Source organism: Salmo salar, chromosome ssa20 (genome assembly GCF_905237065.1).
Source record: "Salmo salar chromosome ssa20, Ssal_v3.1, whole genome shotgun sequence".
Lineage (NCBI taxonomy): Eukaryota > Metazoa > Chordata > Actinopteri > Salmoniformes > Salmonidae > Salmo > Salmo salar.
This window is the reverse complement of record NC_059461.1, coordinates 1,590,822-1,613,877: the sequence shown is the minus strand read 5'-3', so window position 1 is coordinate 1,613,877 and position 23,056 is coordinate 1,590,822. Positions and strand designations below refer to the sequence as shown.

The window sequence follows — 23,056 nt, the reverse complement described above, 5'->3', positions numbered from 1 at the left end:
TGGATGAGAGGAGGTGGACCACACATTTCTGCATCATATTTAACGTGTCTCTCCACCTTTCAGGGTTTCTATCAGCCACTGGGTCCACCTCATCATCAGCATTTAACTGGCACACCGACTTGCTCTAAATAGTGCTGTATTTTAGTCTTTTTCTGTCTCTTCCTGCATAATTTGGGTGTTAGGCGGCTGTAGTGCCAAGTTTATCTGTCCCATATTGTGTGCCCAGTTCATGATCTGCAGGTGGCTTCTTAGACCGTTTATTTTTCAGTTCAGTTTTGACCCACCAAACTGAAACTTTTTTTTTAATCTACAAGACTGGGAGATGGTTTAGATTGTTTTCCACTGATTATTGTTATGCTGGTATCTGCATGTTCTGAATGGCCTTAGTACAATTAGCTGTTGCGATTTAAAAGCCTCTTGTTCCTCTTATTCTCTTTACCATTGAGTGATGGTCTGAGGAGATGGTGAGAGGGGATCTGTCTGCCTCTGTCATGATGGGAGGCATTGTTTACTTGTGTGTCATCACATGTATTACATGACAATTCATTCATTATGTAGCCTATCACATGGTACTGCACTAATGGGCTTACACTATAAGTTTTTTCTGATTATGCGTCCTGATCCGACCAGGAAGAACTCTGGGCCCTAGTTATAGTTTATAGTTATTCCTGGTGAGACCCTAGTCATTGAAATGGGTACTAAGGGTATGAGGGCATGGCATTCAAGTGTTTTGGTGCCTAAGTGACCTGGGCCGTGGTCATTTCAATGGAAAACTAAAATGAGCTATTCTTATTGGACACATTCAGGTAGTTCCTCCCTGTTTCAGTCCATTTGATTATGATTGGTGCTTAATGAACATGACCCAAGCAGCTAGCTAACTCTTATCCCTGTTGTGTTATATTGCAGAGCCGCAGCTGAAGGGCATTGTGACGCGACTGTTCAGCGAGCAGGGCTTCTACCTGCAGATGAAGCCGGATGGCACTATAAATGGGACCAAGGATGAGAACAGCGACTACAGTGAGTTTATATGACACACATTACAATTCCCAACATGTACATCTCCTATCATATAATCTTAAAGTACAATACACTTTGTCCTGGTGAGGTCACGTGGGTCCGACAAACTGCCTAGCCCTTACGATAACAAATGCCATTTCATCATGATAGTGTACATGGATATTGACACACCGTAATCTAGAATTCCACAGATATCACCTGTGCAAGCCTCAACACTCCACGCACACCCGTCTGCATTACCTTCACACACCTGTTGAACAGGGTTACGTTTGTGTCACTTTCACAAACACAAACAACTCTGTGTTTGACCAGCGAAATCTGTGCAGACACAACGGAAGGAGTGGAGTTGAATAGAGAGGACGGATGCATTGCTCGCACTCTGCCACTGTATTTCTCAGCTAGGCGAGCCAGTTCACCCCAACTATCAGTGTCATCGTTCTCCGCTCTGTTTTCTCAAACAATCTGTTAACAGTCAGGCCAGGAGCATTCCCGTCCATCTGTCTGGTGGGAAGGGGATCTGTCCCCTCCTTGACTTACATGCAGTATCGGCCTAGAGGTACGCAAGTTACGTGCACACCATGGCTTGTGTTCCTTGTGTGTGCACACACACTAAAGGGACAGTTTAATAGATACAGGAGTCACTTGATAGAGTTGAAGTCCAGAGCAAAGTGTTGGCCTTATAAGTCACTTTTATCAAAAGCGACTTAGTCATACAGTGCTTGCATACATTTTTGTATGGTGGGTGATCCCACCTATCGAACCCACAATCCTGGCATTGCAAGTGCCGGGCTCTACCAACTGAGCCACAGTGTGCCACTCATCCAACCTGTGTGCTCTTGGAGTGAGGCACAACATGTTGCCAAGGACAGAATGAAGTGGAGGGAGCTCATTGTGTCTCAATAGTGATGAAGAGTATTAAGTAAGTAGTTAACCTGTGCTTGGTTGATTCACACTACGACTATTTCCCTATCTATTTGATAGCAGAGTGTGTGTGTTAGCGCTGCAGCACACACTGTATTGCAGGGGTGAGATTACCTACTGTACCTGGCAGTCGTGAAATGGTAGAGAAGAGTGGGCGGCGGCAGCCGCAGTTCCCACAGTAACTCAATTCACAACTCTGCTGAACAAAAAAACGAAGGAAAGTCAAACTTCCTCTTCCCTTCTCCACTGCTGTACCAGCGGGAGAGAAAAAGAAGACCTCTCATTGAATCAGAACGAAAATATCATAGCATATGAGTCTCCAGAGCTTCAGGGGAAGGAGAATAGAAGAATCAACAGCTGGCAAGATGTTAAGCTTATTTCGTTCACATCTCCTACTCATATTGAAGAGATAGAGCTCATTGGGCTTACTTCTAGCTTCTCTATCAAATAGAGGAGAGAAGAAGAGAGGAGAGGAGAGAGGAAAGCTGATAAGAGGAGGATGGGAGAGGAGGGGAAAAGAGTTAAAGATGGGTGAAATAGAAGAGAGGAGGAAAACAGGGCTGAGGAGAGGAGAAGAGGGGCAAGGAAAGGAAAGGAGAGGTTGGAGACGGACCAAAAACGATCTTGTTTCCCAGCCCAAAACAACTGGCAGTCGCCTGCCCAGTTGTGCTCTTTCAGAGTGGATGGATGGTGGGTACAGTACAGTATGTGTTTTCGTGGAGAGAGAGAAGATTAATGCCTGGTGAGCTGTGTAGCCGGAGGACTCCTTCTTCATACAGGAGCTCAGTTGCACCCACTCATGATGCTGGAGTATTTTTGCCCCCTCCTTATCCCTTTGTATTTGTGTCCTTGCGGATTATTTCACCTATCCCTCTCCGTTAAAAAAGTATAACTTTTATCTTCCTAGCCCACATCAAAGCATCTCGAAAGGCTTAGCGTTGTTATGTGATCCTTGAAAGATCTTCGAAGCTCTTATTTGTGAGTTTTGGCATTATGGAGCTCCAAGAGGTTTATGGGCTGCCCAAATTACAGTACAGTGCTTTTTTTCTGGGCTTTAGCTCAGAATCCACTGTCAACTTCAATATAAGCTTTCTTAACTCAATTGTTTGTAAACAATGTAATTGTCAACAAACACTGTATAGCTTAAAAACATGATTATGGCCTGGACTCTATCCATAGCACAGCACTTTGGACAGCTGACAATTCCGTTTTCAATGGAGGCACATACAGTGGGGGTAAACAGTATTTGATCCCCTGCTGATTTTGTACGTTTGCCCACTGACAAAGAAAGGATCAGTCTATAATTGTAATGGTAGGTTTACACAAAAGAACTGTCAATATCCCTCGGCCTGGGGCTCCATGCAAGATCTCACCTCGTGGAGTTGCAATGATCATGAGAACGGTGAGGAATGAGCCCAGAACTACACGGGAGGATCTTGTCAATGATCTCAAGACAGCTGGGACCTTAGTCACCAAGAAAACAATTGGTAACACACTACGCCGTGAAGGACTGAAATCCTGCAGCGCCCGCAAGGTCCCCCTGCTCAAGAATACATATTCATGCCCGTCTGAAGTTTGAACATCTGAATGACTCAGAGGACAACTGGTGAAAGTGTTGTGATCAGATGAGACCAAAATGGAGCTCTTTGGCATCAACTCAACTCGCCGTGTTTGGAAGAGGAGGAATGCTGCCTATGACCCCAAGAACACTATCTCCACCGTCAAACATGGAGGTGGAAACATTATGCTTTGGGGGTGTTTTTCTGCTAAAGGGACAGGACAACTTCACCGCATCAAAGGACGGGGCCATGTACTGTCAAATCTTGGGTGAGAACCTCCTTCCCTCAGCCAGGGCATTGAAAATGGGTCGTGGATGGGTATTCCAGCATGACAATGACCCAAAACACACGGCCAAGGCAGCAAAGGAGTGGCTCAAGAAGAAGCACATTAAGGTCCTGGAGTGACCTAGCCAGTCTCCAGACCTTAATCCCATAGAAAATCTGTGGAGGGAGCTGAAGGTTCGAGTTGCCAAATGTCAGCCTCGAAACCTTAATGACTTGGAGAAGATCTGTGAAGAGGAGTGGGACAAAATCCCTCCTGAGATGTGTGCAAACCTGGTGGCCAACTACAAGAAACGTCTGACCTCTGTGATTGCCAACAAGGGTTTTGCCACCAAATACTAAGTCATGTTTTGCAGAGGGGTCAAATACTTATTTCCCTCATTAAAATGCAAATCATTTTATAACATTTTTGACATGTGTTTTTCTGCATTTTTTGTTATTCTGTCTCTCACTGTTCAAATAAACCTACTATTAAAATTATAGACTGATAATTTCTTTGTAAGTGGGCAAACATACAAAATCAGCAGGGGATCAAATACTTTTTTCCCCCACTGTATCATGGGATCATAACAAATACACAAATATCATGATATTATCATAAGGTGCAAGATTACATTTAAAGTAAGTATTCTGCTAAAATTTGGGTAAGACATTTAAAGGATTGTGAGTCTTATTCAGTACATTTAGTAATTGCTTTATTTTCTAAAGTCTAGCAACCCAGTTGCCAGCAGGCATGCCAGCTACAGGTAATTACCAAAATAGGGGAAACACTTGAGTAAATGATGGATACAAAGTACACTGAGTGTACAAAACATTAGGAACACCTTCCTAATATTAAGTTGCACTCCTTTTTGCCCTCAGAACAGCCACAATTCATCGGACATGGACTCTACAAGCTGTCTAAAGTGTTCCACAGGGATGCTGGCCCATGTTGTCTCCAGTGCTTCCCGCAGTTGTGTCGAGTTGGCTGGATGTCCTTTGCGAAGTGGACCATTCTTGATACACAGTGTTGCAGCTCTTGACACACTCAAATCTGTGCGCTTGGCATCTACTACCATACCCTGTTCAAAGGCACTTAAATATTTTGTCTTGCCCATTCACCTACTGAATGGCACACATACACAATCCATGTCTCAATTGTCTCAAGGCTTAAAAATGATTATTTAACCTGTCTCCTCCCCTTCATCTACACTGATTGAAGTGGATTTAACAAGTGACATCAATAAGGGATCATATCTTTCACCTGGTCAGTCTGTCATGAAACACGCAGGTGTTCCTAATGTTTTGTATACTCAGTGTATATTGAAAGCAGGTGCTTCCACACAGGTGTGGTTCCTGAGTTAATTAAACAATTAACATCCCATCATGTATAAAAATGTTGGGCAGGCCATTATTCTGGCCACAATGGCTATATCCCCATAGGATGACTATTCCCCCATCAGCGGGCATGATTGGTCATTGAATGGTTTGATGAGCTTGAAAACGATGTAAACCTTATGCCATGGCTGTCTTAGTCACCAGATCTCAACCCAATTGAACACTTATGGGAGATTCTGGAGCGGCAGCTGAGACAGTGTTTTCCATCAACAAAATACCAAATACCAAACCATCCCTCCAGACACTTGTAGAATCTATGCCAAGGTGCATTGAAGCTGTTCTGGCTCGCCCTATTAAGACTCATTATGTTGGTGTTTCCTTTTTGGCAGTTACCTGTAGTTAGACAAACTACTATAACTTGATTGATAGCATGACATGGCTTGGTAGCTAGTTATGAGGTTGGGAGATTGGGAACCTATCTAGCTGGCTAGCTAAAGCCAACTTCATAAAATGGTAGGGGCTAGTATTATCACCGGCAGCTAAACTCAAATCAAACGCTGTTTGTGTGACTCTACAGTCTCTCTCCTCCACTGGCCTATGGGCATGACGCCCCTGCACAAAGTACACACACACACATGTTCACATTGGTTCAGTCTCTTTATCCCACACATACACTCACACTGACTCCACTTCACTCTCCCTCATGCATTTATTTTGATCCACCCCCATCGTGCTTAGACATCCACACACATGCATGCACAATCACACGCACATACACATCATTTCTGGACTCTTGCTTCACTGCTCTCCTGGCCTCTGGTATGCATTACTCTTTTCTGCCTACAAAGGCAATTTGTTGGCCAACCAAGGAGCCTGTCGATTTTCACTGAGTGAAATTGAATCAGTGCATCTGACAAGGGAGTGTTGGCACATTCCCCCCCAAACCTGGGGTTCATATCTGATTCGCTTATTACCTTTTCCCTTATTCCCTCAAAGATCCACCATAGATCACTTTCCTTCCACAGCCTACCTTACTCAATACAATGACCCCCAGAGAACACTGAACCTGGTTTCCATTCAGTCAACACCCTTCCGAAATGTGAAAGTCACAGTGCTGTGATGTTGCTCTACTGCTGTACTGTATTTAAATAGTAAGGTGGGTAGGAATAAACTATGACCTTTATTATACCTGTGTTTGTTCTCCCTATCCCTTCCTGTCTCTCTCTCTTTCTCTCTCTCTCTCTGTCTCTCTCTCCCTCTCGGTCTCTTTCTCCATGTATCTCTTCATGTATCTCTTTTTTCCTCCCCCTGTCTCTCTCTCTCCCTCCTCTCTCTCCTCAGCTCTGTTTAACCTCATCCCGGTGGGGCTGCGGGTGGTGGCCATCCAGGGGGGTGAAGGCCGGCCTTTATGCAGCCATGAATGGAGAGGGCTTCCTCTACACCTCGGTAAGTCCTGCCTCTGCTACACTAAAACTTGACTGACTATGAGTGTGTTTTTTGTGTGTTTTTTTTTTGTGTTTGTTTTTTTGTGTGTGTGTGATTATATTCTAGATATATTAAAACGTGTTCTAGAAAAACTCTTTAGTAACTGGCACTTTTGTTGTACTGAATAATACGGATTTAGTACTGTGGACCAAGTCAGTTTAGATTCACTGTAGGTCTGCATTTGAACAGGTCTGCATTTGTTTGTCCCAAATGGCACCCTATTCCCTACATACACTCTTAGAAAAAAGGGTTCCAAAAGCATTTTGAGGCTGTCCCCATAGGATAACCCTTTTTGGTTCCAGGTGAGAACCCTCTCCAAAAGGGGTTCTTCAAATGGTTCTCGTATGCGGACAGCCAAATAACCCTTTTTGGTTCTAGATAGCACCCATAGGGCTCTGGTCGAAAGTAGTGCACTGCATAGGGAATAGGGTGCCATTTGGGATGCAGCCTTTGTCTCTTCGGTTATTTATGGATAATAGCTATTTAGTGTCTACCCCAGTGAAGTCCTATTCTCTTTCCATCCCTCATTTCTATCTGTTCCCTCCTCTTCCTCTTCTTCTTCCTTCCTTCCTTTCCCTCCCTCCTCTTCTCATGTTCCCTATTTCTCCACCTACGTTACCTTTTCTTCCTCCAGTCTGGTGATATATAATCCTCTCTTCAGGTCCCATATTCATCAAGTGTCCCAGAGTACGAATGCTGATCTATGATCAGTTTTGCTTTTAGATCATAAGGAATCAGATTATTATGGACAGGGAGAACCTGATCCTAGATCAGCACTCCTACTCTGAGATACTTGATAAATACTGGCCCATATTTTCCCAGTTTGTTTTTGGGTCATCCTCCGGGGACCATGAGAAATAGTACAGTACACACACACATAACAACCACTCTCCAAATTGAGATTTTATGAATGCTCTCTGACCATAATACACTCACTGCGTAATACACTCACTAAATGTTTCCTAGATGTTTGAAAATACCCTTACCCCCATTATTTTGGAGCACTATAATGTATCTTGGGACCATGCTTATAGAGAGGGGAGGGGGGTACTTTATTTCTTGGGTATTTTTCTGGCCAAGATCAACAGCAGATTTCAAAGGGGAAGGACAAAGAATGGAATTGCAGAGGTTGGAGCCATTCGTTTGTTTGACATACCGACATAAAGCACAGTCTTGCTACACTCTTAGAAAAAAGGGTTCCAAAGGAGTTCTTAGGCTGTCCCCATAAGAGAACCATTTTTGGTTCCAGATTGAACCCTCTGTGTAAAGGGTTCTACCTGGAACCAAAAGGGTTCTACCTGGAACCAAAAAGTGTTCTTCAAAGGCGCTATGGGGACAGCCGAAGAACACTTTTAGGTTCTAGATAGCACCTTCTACGAGTGTACAACAGGCCTCTTAGCAGTTATATCTCTGTGTGGCTCTTAGAGAAGGGAAGAGTGGGGCCACTGACTTTGGATGCCGCTGTGCTGTGGGTCCATCCCTAATAAGTTATTGATGCCTCCATCTATAAAAGTTTAAAATGCAATTCTTGATTTTTTATATGCAGAGAAGGGGGGATGGGGGGTTCTTTCAGTGTCAACAAACAACCATTATTTTATGAACAAACCACTGTCATTGGTCTACTCCACCGTCAGTGTTTTCTCAGATCAAGGTCAAACATGTTTTTTTGAGTTGCCCACGATGTGAATTTTATAAATACCCGACACATAATAGTCAAATCTTCAAATTAATCAATGTTAAAACTTACTTGACTGTCTTGCATATTTCTTGGGAGCAGTACTATGACAAAAAAATCTATTAAAATGTCAGTCAAACTTTCCACAGCCCCCCTCATCTCCCCACCTCACCAAACGGCTTACACTCATTAATGCTCTACGCCAGGGATCATCAACTAGATTCAGCCGCGGGACGATTTTTTCTTGAGCGGATGGTCAGGGGGCCGGAATATAAATACAATGATGATCTGTGCCTTGACTTGTTATATTTCATCACTGAAAATGTCTGTTCACATAAACTCAGCAAAAAAAGAAACGCCCCTTTTTTAGGACCCTATCTTTCAAAGATAATTCATAAAAATCCAAATAACTTCACAGATCTTCATTGTAAAGGGTTTAAACACTGTTTCCCATGCTTGTTCAATGAACCATAAACAATTAATGAACATGCACCTGTTGAACGGTCATTAAGACACTAACAGCTTACAGACGGTAGGCAATTAAGGTCACAGTTATGAAAACTTAGGACACTAAAGAGGCCTTTCTACTGACTCTGAAAAACACCAAATGAAAGATGCCCAGGGTCCCTGCTCATCTGTGTGAACATGCCTTAGGCATGCTGCAAGGAGGCATGAGGACTGCAGATGTGGCCAGTGCAATACATTTCAATGTCCGTACTGTGAGACGCCTAAGACAGCGCTACAGGGAGACAGGACAGACAGCTGATCGTCCTCGCAGTGGCAGACCACGTGTAACAACGCCTGCACAGGATCGGTACATCCGAACATCACACCTGCGGGACAGGTACAGGATGGCAACAACAACTGCCCGAGTTACACCAGGAATGCACAATCCCTCCATCAGTGTCAGACTGTCCGCAATAGGCTGAGAGAGGCTGGACTGAGGGCTTGTAGGCCTGTTGTAAGACAGGTCCTCACCAGACATCACCGGCAACAACGTCGCCTATGGGCACAAACCCACCGTCGCTGGACCAGACAGGACTGGCAAAAAGTGCTCTTCACTGACGAGTCGCGGTTTTGTCTCACCAGGGGTGATGGTCGGATTTGTGTTTATCTTCAAAGGAATGAGCGTTACACCGAGGCCTGTACTCTGGAGCGGGATCGATTTGGAGGTGGAGGGTCCATCATGGTCTGGGGCGGTGTGTCACAGCATCATCGGACTGAGCTTGTTGTCATTGCGGGCAATCTCAACGCTGTGCGTTACAGGGAAGACATCCTCCTCCCTCATGTGGTACCCTTCCTGCAGGCTCCTCCTGACATGACCCTCCAGCATGACAATGCCACCAGCCATACTGCTCGTTCTGTGCGTGATTTCCTGCAAGACAGGAATGTCAGTGTTCTGTTATGGCCAGCGTAGAGCCCGGATCTCAATCCCATTGAGCACGTCTGGAACCTGTTGGATCGGAGGGTGAGGACTAGGGCCATTCCACCCAGAAATGTCTGTGAACTTGCAGATGCCTTGGTGGAAGATTGGGGTAACATCTTACAGCAAGAACTGGCAAATCTGGTGCAGTCCATGAGGAGGAGATGCACTGCAGTACTTAATGCAGCTGGTGGCCACACCAGATACTGACTGTTACTTTTGATTTTGACCCCCCCCTTTGTTCAGGGACATATTATTCCATGTCTGTGGAACTTGTTCATTTTATGTCTCAGTTGTTGAATCTTATATTCATTCAAATATTTACACATGTTAAGTTTGCTGAAAATAAACGCAGTTGACAGTGAGAGGACGTTTCTTTTTTTGCTGAGTTTACATAGGTTGACCAAAACAGTACAAACATCTTCTGAGCATGACTCCTAATCTTTGGAATGATTTGTTCATCGAGAGATGTATAGTACCTCGTCAGTGTCATTGTTTTGAATAGTTCTCCAATCGCTGCATCAGACTGAAGATCGATAAGCTCAAGTTGCAGGTCAGTGTGAGCGTTATCCACATTGAAGGTGAAGGAGAGGAAACCAACAGCATGTCATTCCAACACCTTGAAAATCCTCAAAACGACGAGAAAACTCACCGTTCAAAGCACGCAGCAGCAATGTATACTTCTCCCGCTGGTCTTCTGATAGGAAACGTACTAGTAGTGTCAGAAGGTGAGTGAGATTGTTGGCTTCTACTTGGCGGGTCAGGAGTAGTCATTTTCTCTTGAAGACTTTGACAAGGCTGTACATCTGATGTGCAAAAAGGCCCTTCCCTTGTAGTTTGGGATTCAGTTCATTCATGAGGGCCATGATGTCCATGGTGAAGGAAAAATCTGCCAACCATTTTTTATCTTGCATTTGAGGGAAATCCACATATTTTCCTTTTAATTTGCAAAAACTCAGCAATCTCCGACTTCAGGTCCCACCCTTCTAAGCACTTTCCCCAAACTCAGCCTTACCTTGTCTTTCAATTATTTTCTGCAATGTCCTCAACACACCGTGTACCTGTTCGTCTTGACAGGGAAACATTTTGAAACAGCTCTTTCTTGTCGTGGCAAATTATTGCTGCAGGGTCAATTAAACTTTGTTTAATGAATTCGCCCTCAGCGAATGGCTTGCTATGTTTAGCAATGTTGTGGGACAGTACATAGCTAGCTCTCACAATTCCGTCGTTTGCTGAATGCAGTTTTGTGAAAAGTCCTTGTTGCTTTTGTAACTGAGAAAGCAACTCTTTCGATGCACTTGCCCTCTGCTCAGACGACATATTCCTATATTTCTTGCATGCTTCGTCAGGAAGTGTCGGGACAGCGATGCTCTCTTTGCACACTAAGCACACAGCTTTCCCTGATACCTCAATGAATAAATATTTAAATGTCCACTCTTGCTGGAACACCCTACATTCATTGTCTACTTTCATTTTCTTTGAAATATATGAAAAACTCATTTTCAAGCAATTTCTAGCTAGCTACTATTTTTAACTGTGACGTGTGTCAGACTGTCAGTCACTGTCTGTCCTCGTGCAGTTGTTATTTATACGTGCCTTCAAAATAAATGTCCCACAAGTGGTGAGAGTTAAATCATTACACAAAGGTGAGTATTCATTGGGCTTTTAAAACTTTACTAATGCAAATTCTTTGTGATATGAGCATGATTCCGCGGGCCGTATTGAATCAGGTCGCGGGCCCCATACGGCCCCCGGGCCGCCCTTTGCCCAGGCCTGGTCTAGCAGGTTGACGTTTATTGTCATGAATCTTGCCCTGGAGGCATAACTGACAGATTTTTGCTAGATGGGCCAGCTGAAATTCATGATTCTTTTTTTGTTGCTTTTTGGTCTTATTTTAAGGTTAGGGTTATGCATTAGGGTTAAGGTTAGGTTTCGATTTTATGACTTTATGGCTGTGCCAGCTAGTGACCACTCTGCAGAAACTCTAGGGCAAGATTCATGACAATCAATTTTTATCCTGCGTTTATCTATGGGGATCGTGTTATGCTCAACGTGCTATGCTCAACCTGCTCAGTTTTCCACCACAAAACACCAGAAAATGGCCAAAAAGAGTAGAACCAGCTCACCTGCTTTTACTCTGTGATTTGACTATTAGATGTTCAATGTTGTTTTTGTAAAAAATATTTTTAAAGGAATATTTAAACCAAATTGAAATAAGAGTTCAGTTCACGCTTTTGTCAAAGCAACAAAATAAACTATATAAACTACAATGATGGTGAGAACTCTGAGAAATGTTGGGGTTAAGTGGTTTAAAATCTTCCTCAGCCAGTCTTTATTCATAGTAAAAATTTAATTGTCCATGTGGACTGTATGAAAGGGCACTAATATACCATGATTTTAAAATTGGTGCACAATTTCTACTTAAAATATCAAACGGATGCAAAAGACACTCTTTTAGTGGAATGACCCAGGAACCAAAAGGAAAAAGTGTGATCGTGGGGTGATCCTGTTGTTTGCTGTCTTGCTTGTTATACTGAGGTGTTGTTGTCGGGGTATTCGTTTTTTTGTCGTTTTGCTTAATCAAGATCTGTGGCTGATGAAAATAACCTACAGTTTCCTACCGCTACATTTGCGTTATATAATGTCATAAGTGTGACAGTGTTATCAGGAGGAGGAGACATTTGTTGCTGTAGTTGATGATGATGGTTGGTGATGAGAGTGTAATAAGGAGGCTCTGGCTGAGATTCCCTCCTCCATTTCAGAAATCGATCGATGGCAACCATGACGGTTAAACAGTGGAAGATGATGTCCTCTAATCTTGATAGTACGGGTATCACAGCACAATAAATTGAGTGGCCTCCATTTTTGAGGTGTACTGCGTCATTTATCTTCCTGCTTCAATAATAATGTTTAATGTTATCAACCATTTATTTTGCATCGTTCTTTAGTTTCTGTAAAAAAATAATAATAATAGTATTTGGAGCTAGCACAGAATATTTGATTCTGGCTTCCGAGATTAATTCCATTGTATTCTATTGTTTCCAGAACAGGGACTGAGATATTATGACATAAAATACTCCCTCTTATTGGAGAGACTAGTGACCAATGACTCCAGCCAACTGATCTGATACTATAGCCTGCATTGTATCTCTCATCCCACCTTCCCCTGGCTCAGCCTTTATTAGCCCCTATTAGCCTAGCTGTCTCTATGGAGTGGTCTCCCTGTTGATTTACTAAGCCTTAATCTGCTAACGTGGCTGTGGAGAGGGATGGGAGAAGGGGGAGCATCTCCCCGTCCCCCAAATCCAGTGAGATGTGTTGGGTGGAGAGCTGTCTTCAGCTTGCCCTGCGCTGCTTGGAACTGAACCTTATTACTTAGTCAGTGTTCTTCTTTGGTATAAAGTGAGCTTGGTAACACAGCCTGCAAGTATAATGCTTCAAGTTATAATATCTGTTATTTACTCAGGAATTATAAAGGGGGCCATACATGATTTGCAGAAGTGAATGTTAACATCCAGTGGAAGCAGCCTAAGGCGGGCAATTGGGGTTATTAAACCTTAGAGGAAGAACTGCTTTCATTGAAGGAGATAGATATATATAAAGAAGTGAAATGTTTGGATTGGATATAATAAGTTCATTAGAAATAGACAATCAGTGGAGCTTCCTCAGAGGAGGAAGGGGAAGGCCATCCTCAGTGAATTTCAGAAAAATGTAAATAGTGAAACAGTAAAAAAGTTCTCGTTTTTAGATACAACTATACTAAATATATTCACGTCACCAAATAATTGATTAAAACACACTGTTTTGCAATGAAGGTCTACCGTAGCCTCAACAGCACTTTCTGGGGTAGCACCATGGTGTAGCCGGAGAAAAGCTAGTTTCCATCCTCCTCTGGGTACATTGACTTCAATACAAAACATAGGAGGCTCATTGTGCTTACCCCCTTCCATAGACTTACACAGTAAGAATGACAACTTTCGGAGGATGTTCTCCAACCAATCAGAGCTCTTGCAGTATGAACTGACATGTCGACCTAATCAAAGGGTCAGAGAATGAATCTAGTACAAAAGCATAAGCTACAGCTAGCTAACACTGCAGTGCATAAAATGTGGTGAGAATATGACTCAAAGAGAGAGGAAGACAATTGTTGAACAGATTTGAACAAATTAATTTAATAAAAAATGAATTAGAAGCAAGAGAGAGAGAGGAGAGATATATATATATATATATATATGCAGCTAGCTATTTTAACCTACTCAAACACCCGGCTAAAACATAGAGGGATGCTATGTTAGCTAGCTGGCTATGGAAATCCAACATTGGAACTCTTCCAAGTCAAGGTAAGTTTTTGTTTTTATTGATTTAGTTCCCCGTGGCCTGCCGGTGTAACTGCCAAACTGCTTGCTGTACACTCTGGTGCATCATTGTAGCAGGTTTATTAATGCGTTAGTTCTAGTAGATAGCTATGTTGACCAGGGGCGCAACTTTGGTTTTAGAAGTGGGGGGGACATAACCTGGCGGTGGGTCTGGGGGTCCTCCCTCAGAATTTTTTGGGGTATTTGAAGCTCATTTCCTTCATTTCTACTAGGGCTGTTCACGACAAAAAAAATAAACCAATCAATTGGTGAACATTTTCTTACGTTTATTTTTCCATGTATAGACATGTGTTTTAATAAAATCAACTAGGCTATATCTACTGCACTGGTCTGATGCTTTAAGCATGCTGTTTGATTAAATAATCAAGACACACAAATGACTCAAGAGGGAGCCAGAGATCAAGATAGCCTAACCAGAAGAAAGAAAAACTGTTCCTGACCATCCTCCCTCTGCTGCTGGCCTTTGCAGATTCTGCTGTTAAGCTCCTGAAGTTGCCGGTAATAGGCTACACCAGCGGTCGGCAACCTTTTCCATTTAGAGTGCCAATTTATCTTACCATTTCTACCAATCTGTGTGCCAGTTATGATTTTGATTTCTACATTTTTGTGGAACAGTTTCATTTAATTTATAATAGTCTTTGTGTCTCAAAATCATTGTCTGGGGTTAATCTACGTTCTATCTAAATGAAAATTATACAAATACAAAATGTACTTTTATTGCCATTGCCAACTATGTAAAAATAGCCTACATAAAGCTAACGTAAAAACATTGCAGCCTGCAAATTAATATCCTATAAATCACATTTGCTACTCATGTCCTGTCTGCAACGAAATTGAAACATTGTATCAACTAGGTCGCCGAAACTCGCACTAGCAAACTTGAAACATTGTATGAAATATTCTGGGCCCTCAGAGTTTCCCGAGCCAGTGAGCTCGGTACAGACACAGCTGTAGGCTATTTGTGCAAGGGATAAGAAGTAATCAGGTGTCACGCCCTGACCATAGAGATCCTTATTATTCCCTATATTTGGTTAGGTCAGGGTGTGACTCGGGTGGGAAAATCTATGTTTTCTGTTTCTTTGTTTTTGGGCGAGTGTGGTTCCCAATCAGAGGCAGCTGTCTATCATTGTCTCTGATTGGGAATCATACTTAGGCAGCCTGTTTTCTTCCTGTGTTTGTGGGAGGTTGTTTTCTGTTTAGCATCTGTTGCCTGACAGAACTGTACGCTTTCATTTTTTGCCTTTTGTTATTTTGTTTGAGTGTGTTTGTGAAAATAAAGAATCATGAACACTTACCACGCTGCACCTTGGTCCACTTCTCATCATTCCAACGACAGGCGTTACAGAACCTCCCACCAAAAACGGACCAAGCAGCGTGGCCAGGATAAGAGGACATCCTGGATGGCAAAGGATCCTGGACGTGGGAGGAGATCCAGGCCGGATGGGATCGCCTCCCATGGGAACAGGTGGAAGCAGCGAGGGAGGAATGGCGATGAGATCGGGAGTCACGGCAACGACGGAAGCCCGAGAGGCAGCTCCAATTTTTTTGGGGGGGGGGGTCACACGGGGAAATTAGCGGAGTCAGGGTTGACACCTGAGCCAACTCTCCGTGGTTACCGTGGGGAGCGTGTGACCAGTCAGGCACCGTGTTATGCGGTGATGCGCACTGGAGATACGGTGCGCATTCACAGCCCGGTGTGCATTCACAGCCCGGTGTGCTCGTTGCCGGCTCCCCGCATTTGCTGGGCTAAAGTGAGCATTCTGCCAGGACGGATTGTGCCGGCTCAGCACTCCTGGTCTCCGGTGCGTCTCCTCGGTCCAGGATATCCTGTGCCAGCTCTACGCACTGTGTCGCCAGTGCGCCTTCACAGCCTAGTTCGTCCTGTGCCAGCGCCCCGCACTTGCCGGGCTAAAGTGAGCATCCAGCCAGGACGGGTTGTGCCAGCCCTACGCTCCAGACCTCCAGTGCGCCTCCACGGCCCAGTATATCCTGCGCCAGCTCCGCGCACCCGGTCTCCAGTGTGTCTCTTCAGCCTGGTACGCCCTGTGCCTGCTCTGCGCACCCGGCCTCCAGTGCATCTCCCCAGTCCGGTGAGACCTGTTCCGGCTCCACGTACGAAGCCTCCAGTGATGATCCATGGCCCGAAGCCTCCAATGATGATCCATGGCCCGGAGCCTCCTTTGATAATCCATGGCTCGAAGCCTCCAGTGATGATCCATGGCCCAGAGCCTGCGGCGACGGTCCCCAGTCCGGAGCCTCCGGTGACGGTCCCCAGTCCGGAGCCTCCGGCGATGAACAGTAACTCAGTAAAATTGTGGCATGTTGCGTTTATATTTTTGGTCAGTATAGTATGCTCTATGGATGGTCTTAACCTCTATGGGCTAGGTGGGACGCTAGCGTGCCACCCGTGGTGCACTCCATCAACAGCAGGTGCATTTCAAGAGCGGCAAATTTGAATCCAAATAAATGTCAAAATTCAAATTTTTCAAAAATACAACTATTTTACACCATTTGAAAGATAAACATCTCCTTAAACTGCATTAATTTATGTCTGAGATTACATGAACATGAATTCAAACGTATCTGTGTCCATTCATCATCATCAATAGTGTCTCCCAGGTGTATCCAAGGTCTTTTGTTTGACATGTTTTGTGTCATCAGGAAAAGCCTCTATCAACCTTGGATACAGTTTTGAAATCAACTTGAGGTTTGTCAGACCGCCTTCAAATAGTTTCATTCTTTTAAGCTTCTTGCTTGTCCGGTGTTTGCTGCACAGAGAGAATAAAGTGTTGTATCTGCAAAAGTTCACCTCAGCGCCATCACAGACTGGACTTCCCTGGTTGCCTGACCCTGATGAGACCCCTGTCACCATCGGATCCTGCTCAGATGAGGCATGATAAAGAATTACCTTGGTGTACATTTATACATTATATTATCCAAGAATAGAATCAATGGTTCATTAATTGAAATGACCATTATTCCCAGATCCCAGACCGTAGTCTATCCATCAATTAAAGATGGAACTTTGTATCCATTCACTGATTGTTATAGCTAATATACTGCAAAATTCACCTGAACTCCGTAGACTGGTCTTTCTTTGCTGTCTGACCCTGCTGGGACACCTGCCACCACCTGATCCTGCTAAGACATGATGAGCATAGTATTGTGTACTTACTGTGCACCATGACAGTATAGCCTGTAGAGCTGTTTATACCATGTAAATGTGAAAAGTAGGGAATTTGCTAGGGAAACTGACCGATCAATAACGTTACATTGCTATACTGACTAATAAAAACTCACATTGTGCTGTCAAAAAAACATCAGAATATTGATCTTCAATCATTTGGCCTCTGGTTTCATTGTTTAATTCAGGTCTAGTGTGATTGAGGCAAAAATAATAGCTAAAGTTAATGAGCTAGCTAGCTAACGTTTGGCAGATTTTGGCTAGCTCTAATGGTACCTTAACCGATGAAAACTATCCAAGTTAATTTACTTCTGTTGAAACGGGACAAAAAGGCTAGAAAACATTTCCATACACATAACAGCTGTTAGATACAGCTACGTGACAGATAACTAGAGACTAGAGCTGAACTGGCTGTGGTAGCTACTAGGTAGCTAGTTCATTCTCTTCAGACAGATCTTCAGTCGAGAGGGGATGTTACTGTAGCTAACGTTACATGTCAGTTACACTACTAGCTCAGCACTGGGAATAAATACTTTTTTTCTGCTAAGTCAAACAGAAGTTACCTTGCCAGCTACATCAGTCAATTAAATTATAGCGAGTTGTGTCTCTGCTTGCTTTTACATCTCAGAGACAAAGCACAACACACAAAGACAGCTGTTGCAGACAGCAGCACCATGCCTTTCAGAAGCTTTGCCTTCACACAGCCTGTCCGCACGCTCTGTGGTGTCCGTGCGGTCCTAAATCCAGCCGGCTGAAACTTCCAAACAGCCTACCCGACTGCTCTGAGGTGTCCGCATGGTCGGATGCCGCTTTTAGTATTACAGTGCAATGATAAAATTGGGGGGACAAAAATGCTATTTTAGAATGTGGGGGGGTCATGCCCACCCAGTCCCAAGTGAAAGTTGCGCCCTTGATGTTGACTATGATGTTAGCTAATATGGTGACAACGATGTAGGCTGTGTGTAGAGATTAGCGGTTATGGTATGGCATGGTCACAGACAGCTGTTGTATTGTGTACTGAAAAGGTGAGAGGAGGAGAGTGCGTAGGTGCGAGAACAAATTATACAATGAACAAATGATCATGGTGTTTGTATGTGACTGCTATGAAAGTGAACTGTGTTTGCAGGGATGTATTCATTCTGCCAATTCTGTTGAAAAACTTTTCTTAAACGGAAGCAAAGGTAACGAAACAGGGATAAACATACCTGAATTTGTCCAATAGAAACTCTTGTTTGCAACTGTTGGACTAATTATTACACCATAGATCAGCTTGATGCAGGCAAGAGTATGTCAGGTGGTATTGAATGTGTCACTGACTGTCACCTTGATTACTCAATATTTTCTCTCGCCCTTTGCACCTAGGTTGTAAACTTTCATTCGTAGGGTAAATTGTAGCAACCTCCAATATGCTGTAATAGAAATAAGGCCATGCTCCTAAAAAAAAAAAATCGGCATCCCTCATCTTAAACGTCACCGACCGCCACTGTAGACAATGTACGTTTTTATTAATTAATGTGAATTTATCTGAATAGAGTGATCAAATCAAATGTATTTGTCACATACACATGGTTCGCAGGTGTTAATGCAAGTGTAGCGAAATGCTTGTGCTTCTAGTTCCGACCATGCAGTAATATCTAACAAGTAATCTACCAATTCCACAACAACTACCTTGTACACACAAGTGTAAAGGAATAAAGACGAATATGTACATAAAAATATATAAATGAGTGATAGCCGAACGGCATAGGCAATATGTAATAGATGGTATGGAGTACAGTATATACATATGAGATGAGTAATGTAGGTTATGAAAACATTATATACAGTGGCATTGTTTAAAGTGGCTAGTGATACATCTATCTAATTACATCAAGATGGCAAGATGCAGTAGATGGTATGGCATACAGTATATACATATGAGATGAATAATGTAGGTTAAGTAAACATTATCTAATATAAATAATATAAAGTGGCAAGTGATAAATAGATTACATACATTTTCCCATTATTTAAGTGGCTTGAGTTGAGTCAGTATGTTGGCAGCAGCCACTCAATGTTAGTGATGGCTGTTTAACAGTCTGATGGCCCTGAGATAGAAGCTGTTTTTCAGTCTCTCGGTTCCAGCTTTGATGCACCTGTACTGACCTCGCCTTCTGGATGTTAGCGGGGTGAACAGGCAGTGGCTCAGGTGGTTGCTGTCCTTGATGATCTTTTTGGCCTTCCTGTGACATCGGGTGGTGTAGGTGTCCTGGAGGGCAGGTAGTTTGCAACCGGTGATGTGTTGTGCAGACCTCACTACCCTCTGGAGAGCCTTCCGGTTATGGGCGGAGCAGCTGCCGTACCAGGCGGTGATACAGCCCGACAGGATGCTCTCGATTGTGCATCTGTAAAAGTTTGTGAGTGTTTTTGGTGACAAGCCGAATTTCTTCAGCCTCCTGAGGAACAATGGTGGCCCTCTTGAAGCATGTGGGGATTGAATATGTCTGTAAACACACCAGCCAGCTGGTCTGCGCATGCTCTGAGGACGCGGCCGGGGATGCCGTCTGGGCCTGCAGCCTTGCGAGGGTTAACACGTTTAAATGTTTTACTCACGTTGGCTGCAGTGAAGGAGAGCCCGCAGGTTTTGGTAGCGAGCCATGTTAGTGGCACTGTATTGTCCTCAAAGCGAGCAAAAAAATTGTTTAGTCTGTCTGGGAGCAAGGCATTGTGATCCGCGATGGGGCTGATTTTTCTTTTGTAGTCCATGATTGACTGTAGACTCTGTCACGTGTCTGAGCCGTTGAATTGCGACTCCACTTTGTCTCTGTACTGACGCTTAGCTTGTTTGATTGCCTTGCGGAGGGAATAGCTACACTGTTTGTATTCGGTCATGTTTCCGGTCACTTTCCCTGATTAACTTCTTGGGGCTATGTGGGACGCTAGCGTGCCACCCGTGGTGCACCCTATCAACAGCAGGTGCATTTCAAGAGCGGCAAATTTGAAACCAAATAAATGTCAAAATTCAAATTTTTCAAACATACAACTATCTTACACCCTTTGAAAGATAAACATCTCCTTAATCTAACCACGTTGTCTGATTTCAAAAAGGTTTTACGGCGAAAGCATGAAGTTAGATTATGTTAGGAGAGTACATTGACAATAGCTGTGTGTAATGTTTTGTCAATTCAAAGACAGGCGTCACCAAAACCATAAAACCAGCTAAAATGATGCACTAACCTTTAACAATCTCCATCAGATGACACTCCTAGGACATTATGTTAGACAATAAATTCATTTTTAGTTCTATCAAGTTCATATTTATATCCAAAAACAGCGGTTTACTATGGCGTTGATGTTCAGGAAATCGTTTCCCTCCAATAACCGGCAGTCAAGTCAGCACCACAAATTAAATAATTAAAATTAGAAAACATTGGTAAAATATTATATTGTCATTTAAAGAATTATAGATTTACATCTCTTGAACGCAATCAACTTGCCAGATTTAAAAATAACCTTACTGGGAAATCACACTTTGCAATAATCTGAGCACTGCGCCCAGAAAAATACGCTTTGCTATACAGACAAATGGCCATGTTGGAGAGATCTAAAATCGAAAATACTATGTAAATAATCCATTACCTTTGATTCTCTTCATCAGATGTCACTTCCAGGAATCCCAGGTCCATAACGAATGTAGTTTTGTTCAAAAAAGCTCATCATTTATGTCCAAAAAGCTCCGTATTGTTAGCACATGATCTAAGCCAGCCGGACTTCTCGTCATGAACGAGGGGAAAAAATATATTTACGTTCGTTCAAACATGTCAAACGTTGTATAGCATAAATCATTAGTGCCTTTTTTAACCAGAACATGAATAATATTCAAGGTGGACGAATGCATTCTCTTTTATAACGTATTGGAACGAGGGTACCCAACATGAACTCGCGCGCCAGAGTCTAATCGGCCATCACCGTTCCATGGCTCTTGTTCGGTCAGATCTCACAGTAAAAGACTCAAAACACTTTGTAAAGGCTGGTGACATCTAGTGGAAGCAATAGGAAGTGCCAAAACATTAATCAGCCCCTGTGTGTTTCAATGGCATAGGCTTAAAGGTCATTCAACACATCAGGTATCCACTTCCTGTCAGAAAATGTCTCAGGGTTTTGCCTGCCAAATGAGTTCTGTTATACTCACAGACACCATTCAAACAGTTTTAGAAACTTTAGGGTGTTTTCTATCCATATATAATAAGTATATGCATATTCTAGCTACTGGGTAGGATTAGTAACCAGATTAAATCGGGTACGTTTTTTTATCCAGCCGTGAAAATACTGCCCCCTAGCCCCAACAGGTTAAAAGCAGTGGTTCGCGCTTTCAGTTTTGTGAGAATGCTGCCATCAAATCCACGTTTTCTGGTTGGGGAATGTTTTAATAGACGCTGTTGGTACGACATCACCGATGCACATGTTAATGAACTCGCACACCGAGTCAGCGTATTCGTCAATGTTGTTGTTCGCAGCATTGCGGAACATATCCCAGTCCACGTGATCGAAGCAATCTTGAAGCGTGGAATCCGATTGGTCGGACCAGCGTTGAACAGACCTGAGGGCGGGAGCTTCCTGTTTTAGCTTCTGTCTATAGGCTGGGAGCAACAAAATGGAGTCGTGGTCAGCTTTTCCAAAGGGAGGGCGGGGGAGGGCCTTATATGCGTCGCAGAAGTTAGAATAACAGTGGTCTAGGGTTTGGCCCGCCCAGGTAGCACAACCGATATGCTGATAGAATTTGGGGAGCCTTGTTTTCAGCTTAGCCTTGTTAACCTCTCTGGGGTCGGTGGGACGAAATCATCCCACCTACGTAACAGCCAGTGGAATCCTGTGGCGTGTTATTCAAATACCTTAGAAATGCTATTACTTCAATTTCTCAAACATATGACTATTTTACACCATTTTAAAGACAAGACTCTCGTTAACCTGTTAGGGCTAGGGGGCAGCATTGACACGGCTGGATAAAAAACATACCCGATTTAATCTGGTTACCACTCCTACTCAGTAACTAGAATATGCATATACTTATTACATATGGATAGAAAACACCCTAAATTTTCTAAAACTGTTTGAATGGTGTCTGTGAGTATAACAGAACTCAAATGGCAGGTCAAAACCTGAGAGATTCCTTTACAGGAAGTGGCCTGTCTGACCATTTCTGGAACTTCTTTGCCATCTCTATCATTTACTAAGGATCTCTGCTCTAACGTGACACTTCCCACGGCTCCAATAGGCTCTCAGAGCCCGGGAAAAAAGAGAATGTCGTCATTCCAGCCCCAGGCTGAAACACATTATCGCCTTTCTCAAGTGGCCCATCAAGAGACACTAGCTTATGCGCGTGACCCCGACCGCCCCCGCCTTTGGGATTTTTTCCTCTGTTTGCCGAAAAGGAGATTCCCTGTCGGAATATTATCGCTTTTCTACGAGAAAAATGACGTAAAAATTGATTTTAAACAGCGGTTGACATGCTTCGACGTACGGCAATGGAATACTTTGAATTTTATTGTCAGGAATTGCGCCAAGCGCGCGACACTTCTTTACTATTTCGGATAGTGTCTGGAACGCATCGAACAAAAACGCCGCTATTCGGATATAACGATGGATTATTTTGGACCAAACCAACATTTGTTATTGAAGTAGACGTCCTGGGTGTGCATTCTGACGAAGACAACAAAAGGTAATGACATTTTTATAATAGTAAATATGATTATGGTGAGTGCTAAACTTGCCGGGTGTCTAAATAGCGAGCCCGTGATGCCTGGGCTATGTACTTAGAATATTGCAAAATGTGCTTTC

General features: G+C 43.4%; 1 protein-coding gene across 1 annotated transcript in view; it reads left to right on the top strand.

Annotated features, from left to right (window-relative positions):
- LOC106579787 (fibroblast growth factor 12) overlaps positions 1-23,056 on the top strand; it is a 97,855-nt gene that overhangs the window by 65,352 nt on the left and 9,447 nt on the right. Inside the window, 3 exon segments of the mRNA XM_045704247.1 lie at positions 907-1,017; positions 6,438-6,484; positions 6,486-6,542. Of these exon segments, the coding sequence (XP_045560203.1) occupies positions 907-1,017; positions 6,438-6,484; positions 6,486-6,542 (215 nt within the window).